This window comes from Cloeon dipterum, chromosome 1 (assembly GCF_949628265.1).
Source record: "Cloeon dipterum chromosome 1, ieCloDipt1.1, whole genome shotgun sequence".
In the NCBI taxonomy this organism is placed as follows: domain Eukaryota; kingdom Metazoa; phylum Arthropoda; class Insecta; order Ephemeroptera; family Baetidae; genus Cloeon; species Cloeon dipterum.
The window spans coordinates 9013430-9031291 of record NC_088786.1 but is presented as its reverse complement, the minus strand read 5'-3'; the positions used below and the strand labels follow the sequence as shown (position 1 = coordinate 9031291).

The window sequence follows — 17862 nt, the reverse complement described above, 5'->3', positions numbered from 1 at the left end:
GAATTCATACAAACTGATTTAATTCATGAAAACTTGGTCTCTTTTACTTTGCATAATATTAATGGGGGAAGATTGGACACGAAATCGATATTCAGCTATCGTGGAAAAAACATTCGAGCTATTTAAAGCGAAGTGTATATTTAGCTTGACAGACTGTCAAGCCAAGCTAATAAGTATTCATTATATTTACCTTATTCCGCTACATTTGCCGGGGAACAACGTGCGATGATGAAGTTTCGAAATAATGAGTTTATTAAGGCACGCACGTTTTCGGCGCCGAACTCATCGCTCGCGTACACGACCACTTTGCCGCAAGCCGGCTTCGTGGAAATTAATAGACTTGTGCGCACCTTGTTGACAGGCTGAACCAATTCCATTTAGCAACGCAAAGGGTGCGTCGGCGTCTGAATTAATTTGCAGCCGACACCGCGCTTCCTAGTAGCAGCAATGTGAGAGATGATTTCGCTACCCTCAGACCGTGTTTCTTTGTGTTTGTGGAATCAGTGAAACTATACTTAGACTGAGAGTGGGTGTTCATAACCACGTGTGTGTATGTTGCAGTCGGATTAATTGGGGCGAGAGGGGTGTTTGGTCGCGGGGGCGAGGTGAATAAATGCTGGCACTCCTCCGCAAATCCCCATATCTGCGCATATATTAAAGGTGGTGGCGCCCATTTCCCAGTTGTGGCCAGGCTTAATTTCGCACTCTGGGCCCTGCCTCGACTAATGCTTTTCCTGCAAATATGTGTGTGTGTAAAGAAGGCGAGATGCCCTCTGTAATTTTATGCGTTGAGCAGGGAAACTCGGCCTCAAATCCTGCGCTCGCCAAAGTTTGTTAATGCAGAGAGTACAAATGTTCCGATTATTTAAAGAGGAATGACACGGCGAAACCCAGAGAAATCCTTGTTGTTGATGCATAAAATACGGAATTAAGGATTCATTAAAATCCTTTTTGAAAAAGCTAGCTCCAAAGTTTGTGATTTTCAGTCTAGCAATCATATCTATATTTAATAATGAGTTTCCCAGGAACGAGACAAACACTGTTGGAATGATCTTGACGAGAGGAATCACAATCGCAGGCAACAAAACATGGGTTTTAACCTCTTTTTCTAGAAGAAATTTTTAAGCTTGGATCTTGATCCTCATTTGGTTTTAGCACTTAAGAACATGATTAGTCGAACTTCTCCACTCAGTGAAACCAATTAGGCAAAAAGTGAAATACAAAAAGTTATTTTTATGCTTTTCAAAAATGGTGAGGACTGTCTCTCCACTTACAATATTACTTTATTTAAATGGAATAAGCGATTATGAGATTCCACAAAGTCTGCCAACTGCTGTAAGTTTTGGAGGAAATTAGCAAAATTTTACGTTAACTGAAGCAAAGTCCTCTTTTTATTAATGCACATAGCAAAAAATGTATTAAAAGTATGTACCATTACTTAGCTAACAATTATATTAATTTTCAATAGTTTCCCTGTATAAATCTTGGCAGCTTTTGATTAAAATCAGAGAATTTTACTGTTTGAGCAGTAGTTAATTATTATGCTTGTACAATTTGTAAAGTATTTGTTAATTGCATTTTTTATTTCATGCGCTTTCAACGGAAGCAAACTCACTGTCAGAGCATTGCCATATACAGCAATACCCTGAGGACCTCACCATCGAGCCTTGCAACTGCAGGTTCGCGCGGATAGAGCATCAGCAAGCAGCGGAGTTGATCCAGCTAATGGAATGTGAATGTTTTGCAGTATAGCAGCCCCGGCGAGTGTGCATGAGTATACAAGTTTTGCATCTGCGTCGGCGGCAGGCGCCGAAAAAAATTCCGCCACTGCGCCGGGGAAGCAGAGTGCGCGCTGCGCCGCGTTCTATTTGGATTGCCCCTGAGGCTGGTAGGCATAGGCAACCCGCCTGTCCCGTTTCCTCCGGCAGTTTCTCTGCAAATAAATAACAGACGCATGCACACAACACTCGGGTGCGAGGCGAGGCGAGTGAGCCAGCCATCCAGCCAGCGCCGTGAACGCTTTATTCACGTCACTAGTCGCTGAATTATTGAACAGCCGAGGCACGTACATGACATCGAACGTCGCGTGCGCTCGATTTTTTTTATCTTTTCTTCTTTCCGGCACGGTTTATCTCTCTATTTGCACATGCACACGAGGCCACTCACATCGGGATCAAGTTGCTGCAAAATCCATGTTTTTCTAGATAATTTTCTAAATTTCAGATGTTTTTTTAATAAAATTTATTATTCGTAAATTTTTGAATCCTTTTGAAAAACGGAAATATCCTTCACACGCCGTACTCCGTTGTAGAGAATTTGAATCAGAAAACTGATTAAACCGAGAGTATTGCTGGTTTTTTTCTTTTGTATCGACGCTAACGAAGCGTAGGATGCGATAGGCGAATGACTATTGAGTAAAATGTAACGTCGTTGATTTTGAAATTGTACGTAACACTCGGGTAAAACGCTTCTACTCTAATTAGCTTGTTAGTTTAGCCTCTGTTGGTATAATGCTAATTATTCCAAACAATAGAATTGTGCCCCAAAAATCAGACAAGCGAGAATTTAAATACATTAGTTACTCTCCTTTGATACCGTCGGCCTGAAATTGTGTTATTTGACCTGCTTTGTGTTAGTATTTTCACTGATTCCTTTAATTCCACGTTCACAAACGTTTTTTGTATCAGCATTTCCTTCTGAAATTTTCACTCTATTAGAGCTATTGGTTAAATATTAGTTTCAGTTCATTAATTTTGATCATATTGGTTTTAGATAACTTTTCCCAGTATCAAATTCGTATCAGCAAAACGATGCAATCGAGCAAACTTTTATTGGAAAATAAAATTTGGTCTAAAAGGCAATACGTAATTGCTATGGGACGTACCGCATCGGTAGTCATGGAAACGCGATTTTCGTCACTAAAATATTTCAAATTTTATCCCACTCACTTGTGCAAAGGATCAAATCCGATGATGGGTGCCTTTTGGCAATGCACGCACATATCCAAAACAAAATGTGTTTTTATATTGCTGGCTGAAAGGCACGCAGCTATAGTCATTCATATTCCAAATTTGGATAATCCTATATGTCTGCCGCATTTGAGAGTATTAAGGGGTTTGTATGGGACATGGATTTGGTCTGCTATTCATCAGCTAACTTTTGACTGACGCTTTTATTTTGGTACACACGACAGGTCATCGAAATTATATAAACTTAATGAATGACTTTCAAAACAGACTTAACTTTTTTTGTAGTTTGTTATTCAGACTCTGTTACTTGTTTTCTGCAATGAATATTTCGAATATTGCAAAATTAACGATTACAAAGACAATTTTCAACAGTTCTCATCATTTTAGGTTGAAATTGAACTGCTCTTAGAAGTTCCTCTAGAAATAATGAAAAATACACAAAAGTTCGCTCACTACAACATTGAGGAAAGGAGGAAAGCTGCATTTAATTTCAACATTTATTTATGGAATTGCAATTAGGATTTTCGCCAACATTTAAGTTGATTTTTCTATGATGGGGAATAAAAATCAGATATGTTATCAGAGCCAAATACTTCATTTTAAACCAGCCAGAGAACCACATAGGTTTCAACTCATTCACGTGGTATGAAGATTTTTTAATAAGTTCCTATGTCAGGACGCGACCACCAAATCAGCATTAATAATAAAAACATATAAATATATTTTTTATTAATTCGCCAAACATACGCGGTGTGGCTTTGAACCAGCCTCTGTGGAGTAGAAAATGACTTTTTAATTGCAACCACACATGACGTTCCTATGGAAACTGCCCAAGCTATTGACGAGAGTGGACTGCCGGCGAGACAAATGAATCATTAATGATATTTATTGCAGGCATTTGTGCACGTGCCGCTTCCTGATCGATCCGCCGACTTTCGCCGCAAAACCAACGCGGGCTGGCATGAATTTTGTCACGGAGAGTGGATTTGCAATCGATAAACTGGATTGGAGAGAGAGGTGTAATGAAGAGGCCGCTTTATTGAAAATTCCATCTCGCGCGTGTTGAGGGATTTGCGAAAGCGGCGAACGCTCGCGACCAGCCGCAGCGCAGCTTTCTGTTTGCAAAGTGCTCGGCGGGACAAACAGAGTGCTGCAAAAAGGGCAAAAATGCTGTTTGCTCCCGCGAGTACCGTGCGATGAAAGTAAACAGTTCGTTGGAGGCGCTGTCAAAATCAAGATTTCAATTTCGTCCTTCTCTCTTTTTGCCGCGCAAACACACACACGTTCCCACATTTTAGCATGCGACGCACGAGCGTCTGCCGCGAACGACGGAAACCGCGACGTCTGCATTGACGTTCGTCAAAGTGCGAAATTCCGCTCCGTCGACACTTTTTGCGATAAAAATGAAGCCACTATTTGAGCTCATTCGGATAAGTGCTGTGAATTTACTTTCGCAGTGTTCTTGGTAAAGAGACTGCTCTTTTTTGCCTTTTTGAGTCAAATAAATTCATTTTTTGGTTTTCACTTACTCGTGGGAGAGGAGTTTTAAAACATTTTTCTACTGGCATCAGCGTATAGAGAAAATAGAATTAATTTTTGAACAGTTTTTATCGATTTTTCTAAAGACCAGCTGTTAGTTTACATTTGTCGATTGACTGTCTCTTTAGAAGTGACTTAATTTCGCAAAAAATGTGTTAGTTTTTACTTTAAAGAATGAAACGCTTTAGGTTATATTCAAAACGGTTACCGTACATATTTACGCTTTATAAGGCTATAATTATTGCTGCAGAAACAAAATTATTAAAATATTCTTAATTTTTGGAAAAAAAGCTCCTAAGTTTGCGTGCTCTGTGTTTCTGTTGAACATTGTGATTTATTTTTTGCTTTATTCGCCTCATAATCCATAATAAAAATCTCGAAGAGATAGAGAGATCCAAATCAAGCGAAAAACCGTTTAATGTTTCCAGATATTTTGCAAATTTTGAAATGTAACTGTTAAACTTATTGTCAGTCCTGATTTTATCGTTGCTTATTCTAGCTCTAGATTAATTTCCAGATAGAATAAATTCAATGGAAATGTTGTTCATTGTTGACCTTCACCATTCAAATATAAGTAACATACATTTTAATTAAAATTGGAAAAAAACGCATAGATTTTTACTCTCCGAATTAAAGTTATAACTCATTTTTCCTCCACTGCTATAGCATACTATTTTTAGATGAGTTTCAAAACACCAAAGCAGTGAAGCTTTCAAAAAAGAATTCCTCTCGCAGCTTTTTATGTTTTACTGCGAGCCCAAGTCATTAACGCGCTTGCGAGCCGAGTCTGCATCTTGCTGTAGGAAATTTTCACTTGTTGGTTGTGCGACTGCTTGCTAACAAACACACACTAAGGGTGGCGCGCCGACATCATGCAAGCGGGTTATTAAAAATTTCCGCACGTATGAGCACAGTTCCACATTACAATTCTAAAAAAGCAGTTCGTATTGCTCGGCAAACTCAAGAGAAATATATGAATCCGCCTTTGCCATGGCAACTCCCACGATTTGGACGCAAAGAACATAAACTTTATTTAGATAAAATTCTTGTTGAAAACTCTTTTTTTTTTGCTCATTTTATCCCTGTCCAAGGACCGGAGGACCGGGAAGGGCGCGCACTGCACTAGCACGAATGCTGAAACCCGGGTCCCAATAACACCGCGAACGGATAACATGGGCGCACCAGGCCGCACAGGGACCCAGCCCACTCAAGGGCCACTTGCCTCCGCACCGAGGACTGCATTGAAACGCTAGATATTCATACCGTGAAGCCAGATCACGCATGCTGGAAAGTTGCAAACCAGCAAGTAGCGAGAGTTAAGCAGCCCGTTGAGCAATTTGAGCATTTCGAGTCACTAAACTAACCAATTTTTGCCATCTCTGACATTGGGTAGCCAGTATTAGATCTCCGAACTGCTCAAATACCTCACATTGCTTTGACACTCCTGAGAGTGCCTTAACAATGCGAGCCAACGGGCTGGTTCATGTTATCTTTATGATAAATCACTTTGAAAGAGATTTTTATAATATATAAGACAGTTTGAAATAATCTTCAATTTGAAAGACTGCAAAACTGTAGCAATATACAATGATTTATTTTATAACAAATTTATGTCCCTTTTGCTCCTAAAAATTGTTGTTTTTCTCTCGTGGCGTTCGATTGACGATCGTTTAATTTTGACCAAAAAGGCGTGAAGTACTGCGCATATCTTAAAATTTTTGTTCTAAAAAAATTGTCACGAGTCATTTTTTGAAATTAAATTTTCCCCAAATTGTTTTTTAATATTTATTCACCCTTTAAGAATTTGTATAATAACATTAAAAAAATCTACAGAGACAGCATTGAATTACATTAATTCCATGCTCCCAAATCATTGGAAGCTTTCTAGGATATATCGTCGACTGCCTCCCTAACAATTTTTTCTCTGCAAATTATTATCGAAATTTAAAATGAAATGCTTGATAAATTCAAAGTGGTTTGGCATCAGACTGACTTTTTCGGCTATCGCGTCCTCCATCATCACTCAACGAGGTGGCGTTCAATTAAGCAAATGGGTTGGGGTGCCGAGCACTCTCACAAGATCATGTGTGCCCCCGTCCGTTTGTCCTCTGATCCTTGTGCACGTGTCGGTGAAAATGGCCGAAAGGGGCTGTGTGTGTGAGTCCGTTTAATAAAGTTAGCCACACACCGAGCACAATGCATCTGCTCTTCGGCGGATAGGTTCAAGAGAGCGAGAGCAGGGGGTGAATCTCCAATTTATGACCTTTCCGCCGCTGCTCTGGATGCTAAATTAATTTTGATACGCCGCTCGCCTTGGCTCTCGTGTCAGATAGATCCTACCTCGTTTGCATCGATCTTGAGAGCACCCTTCTGGACGCTTCATTAGCAACAAACGGCGAAATGAAAGCACTCGCATGACTGCTCGCAAACAAGCTTGCCTCGCCAACGTAATTAGTACTGCCGCGAGCGGCACCAAAAACGCTTCGATGCCCTTCAAAAGCACCCATAGTGTTGTGACTATGTGTCTATTTCAGACGACGTTTCCCTCTCTCTATATCTATCCAATTTTAGCTTTTCCCTTCACTTTCCCGATATATTCGTAATTAATTTCACAAAAAATCAGTTTTAAAGAAGAAAAATAAATCATTTTTAGTTTAAATGTATTCGGTAGAAATTTTGGACTGCAATCGGTTAAAAAGAGCAGTTTATTAGAGTAAAAGTTAACGTTTTCGCCGCGCACATCCTCTCTGCGACAAATCCTTCAAAGGAGAAAATTAAAGTAGGGCCAAGATATTCATTCGCAGCAAATGCAACGTTGTTTAAAAAAAATATCAGTCAACCATACGCAAAACATTAATTTTTCTTATATTTTGTTGTTGTTGAAAAAAACATTAAGCTCAAGTGAAATATGTGCTTAGATTCCTCTCGTCTAGCAGCCTGATTGAATGAACATCAAAGGTCACACTGGTAATTTTCTCGAAGTTTGTTGTGTCTTTCAAAATATTTTTTAAAGCTTCTCAAAAGAAGTTCTACACCACGAGTGAAATTGTGTGAAATTTTCCGAGTGGTGTTCGCTATCGTTCATGAGATTTGCCACTTTGAAACTAATTAAAAGAAAATTGAGACTTACGGAAATATCTTCACTGCAAAATCTTGAAGTTAACCGTCAGTTATGCAAAATCTGCACACTGTAGACTTATCTTGAATTCTTCGTAAATATGGCGAACTTTCCTTATTTTCCTCGAAAAAATAACCCTTTCCTCTCAAGTCTTCCAAACAGGCCCAGTTAAGAAGTTTTCTTTCCTCGAAAACAACTCCAAATCAAAGAAAACAAGTTCCTGAGTTATTTTGTTCCAGGTTTGCTTCATAAGCTCCGGAGAGATCATATTCTGAACCAAAGTTTGTCCCATAAAAATTAAATTCTGAGAGTTGGTGATTCGCGTCTCGAGGGCAGCTTTGGAGCAGGTAATCTGTTGGATCCGCCGTAAAAAGCAGGGCACGACTGTACATACTAGTTTCATGATCAAACTTGCAGAAACTCTTTCCGTGGCGGAATTCGGCTTGGCGACGACGGCACCTGAGCCGCCCATTTATCTTGCTAGAGAGACTTTTGCTCCGCTTTGCGCTCTGCATTAGCAGCAAAACATACCATTTATATTAGGCTGAAGAAGACGACGACGACGAGCCGGTTCATATTATTAAGTTTACGCAAAGTTTATTTAGCTTCTACGTCGTCTCGAGCTACACGCGCGCGCGGAGAGAGCAGAAGGGCTCGTTGGGATGCTAATTTTCTCAAGGTGTATCGTGTGCGACTAAGTCAATGGCAGCAACGGCAGCCAGATTTACATGCCGACGAGTTGGAGCAACTAACTTTGAGCCCGCTCGCTCGCTCGCTCGCTCGCGCGTTGTTCCCGGCTAATTTCGGGTGTTGTTTATGTACACATCAAGCGCCGGCAGGGCCGTGAAATCCTCGCCGCAAAATAAATCTCGGTGTGCGAATGCTGAGTGATGAATAATGGGCGCTCAAATTGTATTTAAACGAGTTTTACTGCATTTCATCGCAGCTTTACGGTCGACAATGCAGGCCAGGTGAAAAATGTCTATCAAGGCTAATTTACTGACAAAATGAGGGTAATGCTACAATTTTTCCAGTCACGCGCTCGAAACAAGTTAATAGTAAACTTCCCATGAGTGAAATATTGGCACGATTTTTAAGCAGAAAACTTTTTAATTCTTTTCGACACGAAGACCGCTAATTTCGTGCGAAGTTAAAAAAGCCCTAAAACCACCTCCGGAGATTCCCTGATCCCTGACGAGGGTTAGAAAATTAATTTGAATCTCCATATAAAAGTCATTAACAATAAATTACAATTGGTATATAGTCATATCCGCTTGAAATCAGATCTAAAATCTAATATTTAAAAATGAATCTATAATTTGGTGCCCAAAAAACACGTTTTTACAGCTTTTGATGGAAATATCTTAACACAAAAATTGCATAACTTGCAGCACAAAGTCGCAGATTTTTTAGAAAAAGGAACAATCTTAAACTCCACTTGAAAGCTAATTGAGAAGGCCAAGAAAATTGCGTTTTTTAAGCTTTTGATTGAAATATTTTAAAATCGAAAATCCTTTTTTTAACGTAATATTTAATTTTAAACATTTCTTGTGTGCACCTGCGTCGAATAATATTTGAGCCTTCGATAGAAATTTTAAGATTTCAGTCAAATTTTAGTGATCTTAAAATTCTTAATGCCGATTTGTTGCCCAATCAATTAGCTTTCAAGTGGCGTTAAAATTGTTCCGTTTTACTTCTGGAAACAGATATAATCGAAAATAAAGCAAGTAGTGTTTTTTGTGCACCTGTAGGTTTAGCAATTTTTGATCTTTCGAAAAAAATAAAATACTTATTGTTTATCACCTTCCTCGAGGCAATGAATATACCAAGTTTCATTGAAATCAATGGACCCTTCAAACTACGTGTCACCTAGAAATGGAATATGTATTTTTACTCATGCAGCCAAAGCAAGAACATCTTTATTTTTGGCTCTCTCCTAAAATACACCTTTTTTCCTTACACACGATGGTAAAATGTAACTCTGGCTGGAAGTGACGTTGATGTTAATCAAAATTTTTTATACCAATCTGTTCATAAACCTTCATTCCTACCAGATGTTATTGATTTCCCAATTTCCGAGTTCAGGATAAAAAAATTCTGGTGAGATAAATTCAATTTCACGAGCTGGTTGCTCAAGATTTATTATTCCTCTCAGTGTTTGCAGAAGCTTGCGTCAATACGAACCGGAGGAGCTGCTACTCTCTTGCGAATCAGCAAACATTAATATGCCGGCAGCACATTAAGTTCTCCTTCGCCTGACGTTTGACTTACATTTGCGCGCGCGAGTCTAATTAAAAAGTGCTCCTCTTCCTGCGCCTTGCAATCCATTATTGATGCCACGCCAAAGTGCACTTTGCCCGAATTTCCCTTCCTCGCCCCCCATCCCCCACACGTCTCTTGAAAGCGTATGGATCGAATGCGTGCTCCGGTGACCCCGATTCGAACAGATGCCCAATTTAAAAAGGCCGCTGGATTAGCAGTGGAGAGTGAAGGTGCGGAATATCCCTCAATAAGTGCGAGTTTGAAGCACTCTCGAGCACCACGCCACCCCATCATCTGCTGTCGGGGGTTGGAGGGAAAAACGAAGACGCCGCCTGCCCCGGCGAGCAAAGAAGAAAGGGTGCGTGTGAGTCTGTGTGTGTGTGTGCTTCGAGGGTTGGTGCGGTGCGGCGCGAAATAGTGGCGGTGACGTCTTCATTAGACGCACAAGCACGTACTTTTAACTCCATTTCCACGGCACCGCCGAAGATTTGATGACTTCCCCTTTATACGGGGGAAAAAAGATCTCTGTGTGGCACACATCGCCGAGGAAAAAGAGCTAGAGCTCGGGTTGCGGATTGCGATTGACGACGACGCGTCGCCTCGGTTTCTTTTTATAAAATGGCTCGACAAAGAGACTCACCTAATGTCTGGATTTACGAGCATGAGAGTTGGGAAAGTCTAGTAAAACTCCACCAATCATCAGAAATCATGAGAACAAATTCAGTAGAGATAATTTCTGGGTTATTTTCACAAATTAGAATTAAAGTTTGGGACCGAAAAATTCTAAAATCACAATTAGTGTAAAAAAACATTCCAAACTGTCAAAAACTTTGAAATTGATTAAAGTGTAAGTAAAACTGTGATTTTTTTAGATGATACGACGGAAATTAAACGGTTCGTCAGTGATTTTTTGCTTGATTTCGATTCCTCACATTATCATGAAAACCTTAGAGCTGATTTTATCAGAAATTAGAGCAACCGCACGGACAAATACATCATATTGTCATGGAGTATATATCAAGTTAAAGTAGAATGGATTTCCACGATTTTTCTCTGCAGGTTTACTTTATGCAAAAAAACATTTGTTTGCGGACGGCGGACGCAAAAATCAATACATCAGAGACATACAGCTTTTTATCAATGATCTTCCTCGTGACTTATCATTATCTCGCAAATGTCAGAAACAGGACACAATAACGCCGGGAACAATGAGTTGGCAGATTTATGCCATTTTGCAGCAGATTACGATCCACTCGCCTCGCGCAGACAGTGTGTTGCACTCAGGGGAGCTATCTTCTCTGCTTCCCTCTTTCACAGCAAAAGAAAAACATATATAGATCAGCCCCGGGGCGTGAAAATATCCTTTGTTTGGTTTTGACCGCGCGCGCAAAAGAGTAGTGCGTGCGATTTCGCCCGCCGGTGGCCGTGGAAAAAGCGGCGTTGGAGAAAGTTTGAAGCAAATTGCATTTGGTGGTGTGCGCTCACACCCTTTGCGTTCAAAAGACCCCCTTGGCCTATTGCTCTACGCTTTTATTCTTTTTCTCTCTTTTCCTAGAATGTAGTATAGCAGCACAAAAAGCCGGTGCGTAATTAGATATAGTGGCTGAGCACAATGTGCAAAGGTGAGTTCCCATTTTCCGTCGCTTTCAAGCAAATTGCTCCCGACCGCTTTACTAGTGCTCGTCGCATTTTATTTTTGCTCCTTACAATTTACAGAGTAAGTGTAAATATTAACTGGAAAAGTTAATAAAATGCGAAGACTATGATAAATTTTTCCTTTAAGGTTTTCTAAACATGAAATTTTTCTTACATGCGTAATAGGGATATAAATTTTAGATGGTAAATGTTTCTTTCAGTCGTTACAAAACTATTAAAACGGCACAAATCATGACATTTTATAAACCAGTTGAATCATACTCTCAGCCGTCTAAATATCCGTTATACAGAGAAGTTTTTAATCTCTATTGATATTCTTCAATGATAAATTGAAGTTAACATTCCAAAATCCGTTCACGCGGGAGAGCGCGGAAAGTTGCCAACTTTGCACTAAAAACTAGTCCTCCAATTGATTCACTGTTATTGATCTCTTTGCACAATTTTTAAGTTTCCCTTCCTGGCTTGTATATCAAATGGTAAATTTCCTTCTTCAACTACAGGATTTTTATACTTATTGTTAGTTGTTGCGGCAGTTTCTTGCTCTGTGGCCCGTCTTGCCTCACCCAAAGCAGCGGGCCTTTTCTTCGCTCTTCTTCAGTAGCAGGCCAGAGAGTGTCACAACGTCACAACATTAGTAAAGAAACATATTTCTTTCTAAAAAAAGCCCTTACAAAAAATACATTCAACACAAACTCAGAAAGGTTAGAAAAATATAATACCTGATCTGATCTTCCTTCAATAGTTTGAAAATGGGAAGGATTTCATATTCAATTGAGAAACTCTGGCATACTTTTTGTCAGAAATTCGAGCTAAAAATTGAGATTTGTCAAATTAATTTTTTTATTAAAAAAATGCAATTTTGTCGTAAAAAATCGTTTGAATGATTTCTTCTAAAAGAATGCTTACAAAAATGTTGAATATATTCAAAATAAAATGACATTTAGAGTCTCAAGTACGTGAGAATTACGTTACAGATGACACTAAAAATCCGTCAATACTAATTTGGCTAAAGCCAATTATTTTTCTCTTAAAACAGTATCTGGTCATCGAATCCTTCCTACAAAAACCAATTTACAGCTTTATAGTTCATTATCTTCAAATTATTCAGTTGAATCATGTAAAAATGTAGTTTTAATACTGCTCAATCTGACTCCAGAGGAATCAGAAGTTGATCTTAAGCGCAAATAAACTACGCGAAGATTGAAATCAATTCGCGGTTCCGTCCTGTTTGCTTTCAAGAAAATTCGCGTGTCGCACAAAACGCCTGGAAGGCAGATGTTGCGGAAGCTGCGAAGGAGGCGAAAATGGCCTATTTGAAAAGTTTGATGAGCGAGAAATTCGCTACAAAAGTGATACACGTGGCAGCACTAAATAAGAGCGAGCGAGAGAGCTTTTTCTTTTGCTGCGTGCGTCACTTTGTCATTGCTGGGGAAACTTTTCAGCGCGTTCTTTTTCCTTTTTATGTGTACATATTCTGGCGTTGGCGGAAAACGAGTTCGCACAAGACGCGCGCGAGCGGTACCAAACTTTGCCAGTTGTCTTGTGCAATATGTTGACGGTATAAATATGAAAACGAGTGGAAATGATAATTACTCAGAATTTGCGTTCACCACTTTTTTAGTTCATGTTTATGTTAATGCGACAGACGAGCAAATTGAGTCGCCACCGTCGTCTGTTTGGTAATTAGAAGCAGGAAATATTTTTTGTTCATTTTTTCCTTCTACGGACTGTCGTTTTTTTTAATTAAGACGCTTTTCAAAAATACAACAAAATGATGCCCTTTTGATAGCGTTATTTTATTCTTTAAATTAAAATCTGACATAATTTTCGGGAAATTCAACGCAGTGTAGAAACATTTGGGGTTTTCACCGTGTAAATAAAAATTTAATTTTACATCAAATATAATTTGGCAAACGAAATTTTCTGACAGCAAATATATAAAAAAGAGGCGGAAAAATCAAAATCAAAATATTTGTTCACCTCTTGAATGAATTTGTAGCCAATTTAAACGGGTGTAGACTTTTTAGACGCTTTTGGCACCTCCAGACTCAGAATTTCATGGATCGTTCCTATTTATTGGTTTTGTAAAAAAATCACAGCCAAAATTATACTCTAGTTTTAGAGATTTAACTGCCCTGCTAATAAGCAATTTTACAGAAAGACACATCTAATGAAATAAAAAATGGTATAAGCTTGTGATTGAAATACGTTGAGGATACGCAGAATGAAAATTTCCTTATTAGCCAAAGAGACGTAACATCAAACGAGCGTCGAAGAGAGATCAAAAAGCAAGCTTTGATGATGATTTGGTATGTTGGAGATGAAAGTTTAGCCAGAGCTGGCAGGCACATTTTGGAAAATTCGCCTGAATTCGGCACCCTTATACGAACTTAGCAACAGGCAGAGCGATGAATCCACGCACGGCGAAATGCGAAACAAGGCCAACATTGATTTCCCATGGCGTTCTCCGGAAATGAAAACGGCGCGGGGACTCGCCCGCTCTCGCCACATTATCAAACGCGGGCGCGGCAGCGACGGAGGCTGCTGCTTTGCCATTTTGGGCTGCGCGCAATTTCTCCACTCATACGTGCCAGCTTTTGTGCTGCAATCCGCCTTTCAACTTAATTAACCCATCGCCAGGGCCGCTCTGCTCAAACCAAACGTGCAAACTCAAACACATCGCTCTTATCGTACAACTCCAGATTTGCTTTAATGTGAATTCCACAGGCACAAAGCACTTGCTGAGATCGCATTCGCCCTCGGCTGCGATTTCAGAGCCAACAAATTGAAATTCTTGGAGAGAATGAAACAAAATTGGCTTGGAATTGGACATTTGCGTCAGTCCTTTGTGATTGAAGCTTCCAATAGATGAATGTAAGACAAACCGGCTTTTTTGTACGCGTATTTATATGAGCATGAATCACGCAATCTTAAGATTTTTAACCACACTTTCAACCATATAAAATCACGAAAATTCGTCCAAATCACTCTTGAAAACTGGCAAACAATCTCAAAACATGCAAAATGAACTGAACTGCATATTTTCACCTTAAATATTATGTTTAAAAAAATTCTAAACATATTGTTTTTAGTTTTATGACGCAATTTAAAAATTTGGGCTACAGATCAATGTTTTCTTGTTGTTTATTGATGTCTTGAAGTATTTTTTATTTTTGTTATTGGAAACCGATGTTTAAAGTGAGTTTGATCAGCAAGTTTTACGCTATGTTTATACAAAATATTAAAAATAATTACTTTCGGTAAATAATTTTCTATTCTACTTTCAAGAGCTTGGAAAAAATTTCAGACCATGCAAGATTGTAAATTGTGATTCATTTTCTCCAAAACTCAGCAATATGAAACAATGTGATTTTAGCCTCGACATTTTTCGATCTTTTGAAATTGTGTCTAATGGCAAGAAAATCGTTGGAAAAATTTTGGAATATCAGTATAAATTGGCTCCAAACCTGTCTCGAAACAGACGTAAAATAGATAAAAATTCCTATAGTCCTAGCCTTAATATATGACACATCACCTTCTATTTTAAAATTTAGAAAATTACGCTTTCACGTTCAATCACTTCACTAGGCATTAAAATATTTAAGTAAGAGAGAAAATAATCCATAACAAAGATGTTTTGTCTTCGCCAATAAACTCGTAAGTTTGATTTTAATGTCGGATTGACTGACGTCAACGTAGTTTCCTGTTTCCCATTTTTACATTTTCCAATTTTCATCAACGCCATTATTTGTATCAGATTAATCAAACTTTAATTAAAATTATTTGTAATATTCGTAATCAGCATAGTCAGGTTTCGGGTTGAATTTCTTATTCGGAGTGAGAATTCCTTTCTGCCTTCCAGGGTCATTGGCCCATTGCTGTCCAGTTCCAGAATCGTACACGTTCTTCTCCACCGGGCTCACATACTCGACGTCCTTCGGCTTCTGGCCGGGTTTCCTCCGCCGCTTCTTCTTATTCTTCTGCTGGGGATCGGTCTTTGCGTTTGGGTCGACCTTCTCGTCCACCAGTCTGGCGTTTCTCGTCCTACCAAAGATCCGGTTGATGCCCGCCTGGACCAGTCTGCGGCCGAAAAGGTCGGCTATGCCGCCGAGGATGCCGCTGGCCTTGTTGAGGCCACTTTGCACGCTTTGCCCGTTGCGTCTCGTTCCGAGAAGCCCGTTAAGAAGTCCACTGCTGCCGACGAAGCCCGCCGGACGTTCGTTCGTGGCGAGGCAAAAGCAAAACAGGGCCATTGATACCTTCCCAAAGGCGACCTGCGTGGAAGTGCACCTCTGAATTATTTGATCCGATTCGGAGGGCTAAGCGGATTAAATTTTGTAGGCAAAAAGCGCGGCCCGCGAGTGAGGAATACTTAATGAACTTACAGCGCGGATACTTATTTTCATAGCTGGTTCATTCCCGAACGCGCACCGCTCTGGCCGGCAGCAAACACGGCGCTATTATGCGCTGTTTTGCAGCCGCACGCTCACCGCTGAGCGGACGAAGCCTCGATTTTGTAGGCCGTGGCAAGGTCTATATGGAAAAGGCGAGGTTTGCTGATGTTTCCTCGATTATATTGTGTTCTGCCGGGCAAAAATGTGGCAAGCGCACGTTTCGTTATTGATCATGTTTTTATAGAATAAATATTTTAAGAGTATTTCAAAAATTAGGGCATGGTGAACTTGATTGAAAAATACAATATTTATAAATCAGGCTTTGCAGTTTTGCCTGTCTGGTTTTTCGGAGAGCACAGCAAGAGCACTCTATTGTTAGAAAGATTTTTATTTTTGTACCAATCTCCACGAAAAACTCCATACAAAAAGTAAAACTGCAGCTTACAATCAAGAAAATTTGAAGGTACAAATTCATTTTTAAAAGTGGTAAGCATTCAATGCTTTGTGTTTATTTTTGTCTTATAGCTACTTAAAATCTAAGCTTTAAAACTTTCAAGGGGCTGTTAATGGTCAATTAAAATTCTAAATTTAATAAAAGCGTGAGTAATTGAGACAAAATTGACATATTAGGTTTAAGTGCTGTTATCAATTATATCATTTTATAAGTTGTTTTTCATGTTTTGGATTTGTGAAAAATTGCGGTTACATTAAAACAAAACAAAATTGTCCGAATTTTAGCCAAGCCCTGCACAATATAGCAATAATTATTAACATTTCTCTCAATATATTTAATTTGATGTTTGATCTGAATCCTAGTTTGCACAAATGGATTCTGCAGAAACACTTAAAAGCTTTTACTGCTCAAGTGGCTTGAGGATACAAACTACTCTTCATCTCTGTAAAAATCTGCGGCAGCGTTGGAAGTCAAGTGACATTTTTTATATTGTTACGTATTGACGTCATGAGCACTTGCAATTAGAGAGCAATATTTATAGACTCCATGATACATATATCTGAAACATCGGAAGCACAAAAGATTCGTCTAGACTCTACGGCTCTCACTTTCCTCTAAATAAGAAAATATTGGAAAATATTTCTCAGAACCAATTATTGGGAGTTCATGCCATTATTTATTGATTTTCTATACGTTCTCTCATCTTAAAATAAAAAGGATACATGATTGCCAAATTATTTACGCTTCACTAAATTCGAATCCGATTTTGCCTGAAATTAATATCAAAATACACAGAAAAAACATTATTGCAAGAAGAGCATGAAATTTTATAGATTAAATTACAAACCGGAAAAAAAATCTTTTTGCTGCAAAAACATATCCATTGAACAGCCCATTGAGGATATATTTTGCATAATTATGTGTATGATAAACATAGCATCTAAAATATCTGACGTTTCTTTAAACAAATCGCAAACTATAAAATTTTCCTTGTACATCGTTACGTGACGTTTGAGTTCATGTAACCACATTACATGAACCGGAATAAATGAATCCCACATCATGTCGCTAAAACGGTTAATTTTATCTAAAGCAATTTCTTATCAAAGAGATACAGAGTCTCATCCTTATTCAGCAGTGAAGAAAGAGAACACGTACACATTGCTCCCATTTGATTCTGCACCGTTGGGAGCATCATTATTTTTTCGAGTGGATAACTGACAGACGGAACGGTTTTCAATACAACACCGCAACACGAAGTCCCAAGGCGTCCGTTCTATTTTATGCATTCCTCCACATGTGTTCATGTGTTGTTTTTCTCACAAGCAAGCTCAAAATTCGTGCTGAAAATCGGATGAAACAGCGTTTATTTTTCTTCGAAATTTGAATTTAACTGTTCCAGAACCGTTTTGCTCGAATAGAGACCAGAAATATCTGTCGTGTTGTTTTACGACTCGACCCTCGAGCAAG

The 17862-nt window shown here is 39.1% G+C and overlaps 2 protein-coding genes across 4 annotated transcripts in view; both read right to left on the bottom strand.

Moving 5' to 3' along the window:
• Positions 1 to 17862, bottom strand: part of LOC135940284 (follistatin-related protein 5-like) — a 149921-nt gene that overhangs the window by 26398 nt on the left and 105661 nt on the right. The gene's annotated exons all lie outside the window — the stretch shown is intronic.
• LOC135934166 (uncharacterized) lies at positions 13755 to 16056 on the bottom strand. Its single transcript, XM_065475717.1, has 2 exons — positions 15930 to 16056; positions 13755 to 15818 (listed from the first exon to the last, which is right to left on the bottom strand). Exons 1-2 carry the CDS (start codon positions 15948 to 15950, stop codon positions 15324 to 15326), a joined length of 516 nt encoding a protein of 171 aa, XP_065331789.1. The 5' UTR covers positions 15951 to 16056; the 3' UTR covers positions 13755 to 15323.

Coding starts and splice junctions, on each gene's coding strand:
- LOC135934166 (XM_065475717.1), bottom strand. CDS start 15,950: ATGAAAATAAGTATCCGCGCT. Junction 15,819..15,929: donor TGAAAATAAGTATCCGCGCT/GTAAGTTCATTA, acceptor ACTTCCACGCAG/GTCGCCTTTGGGAAGGTATC.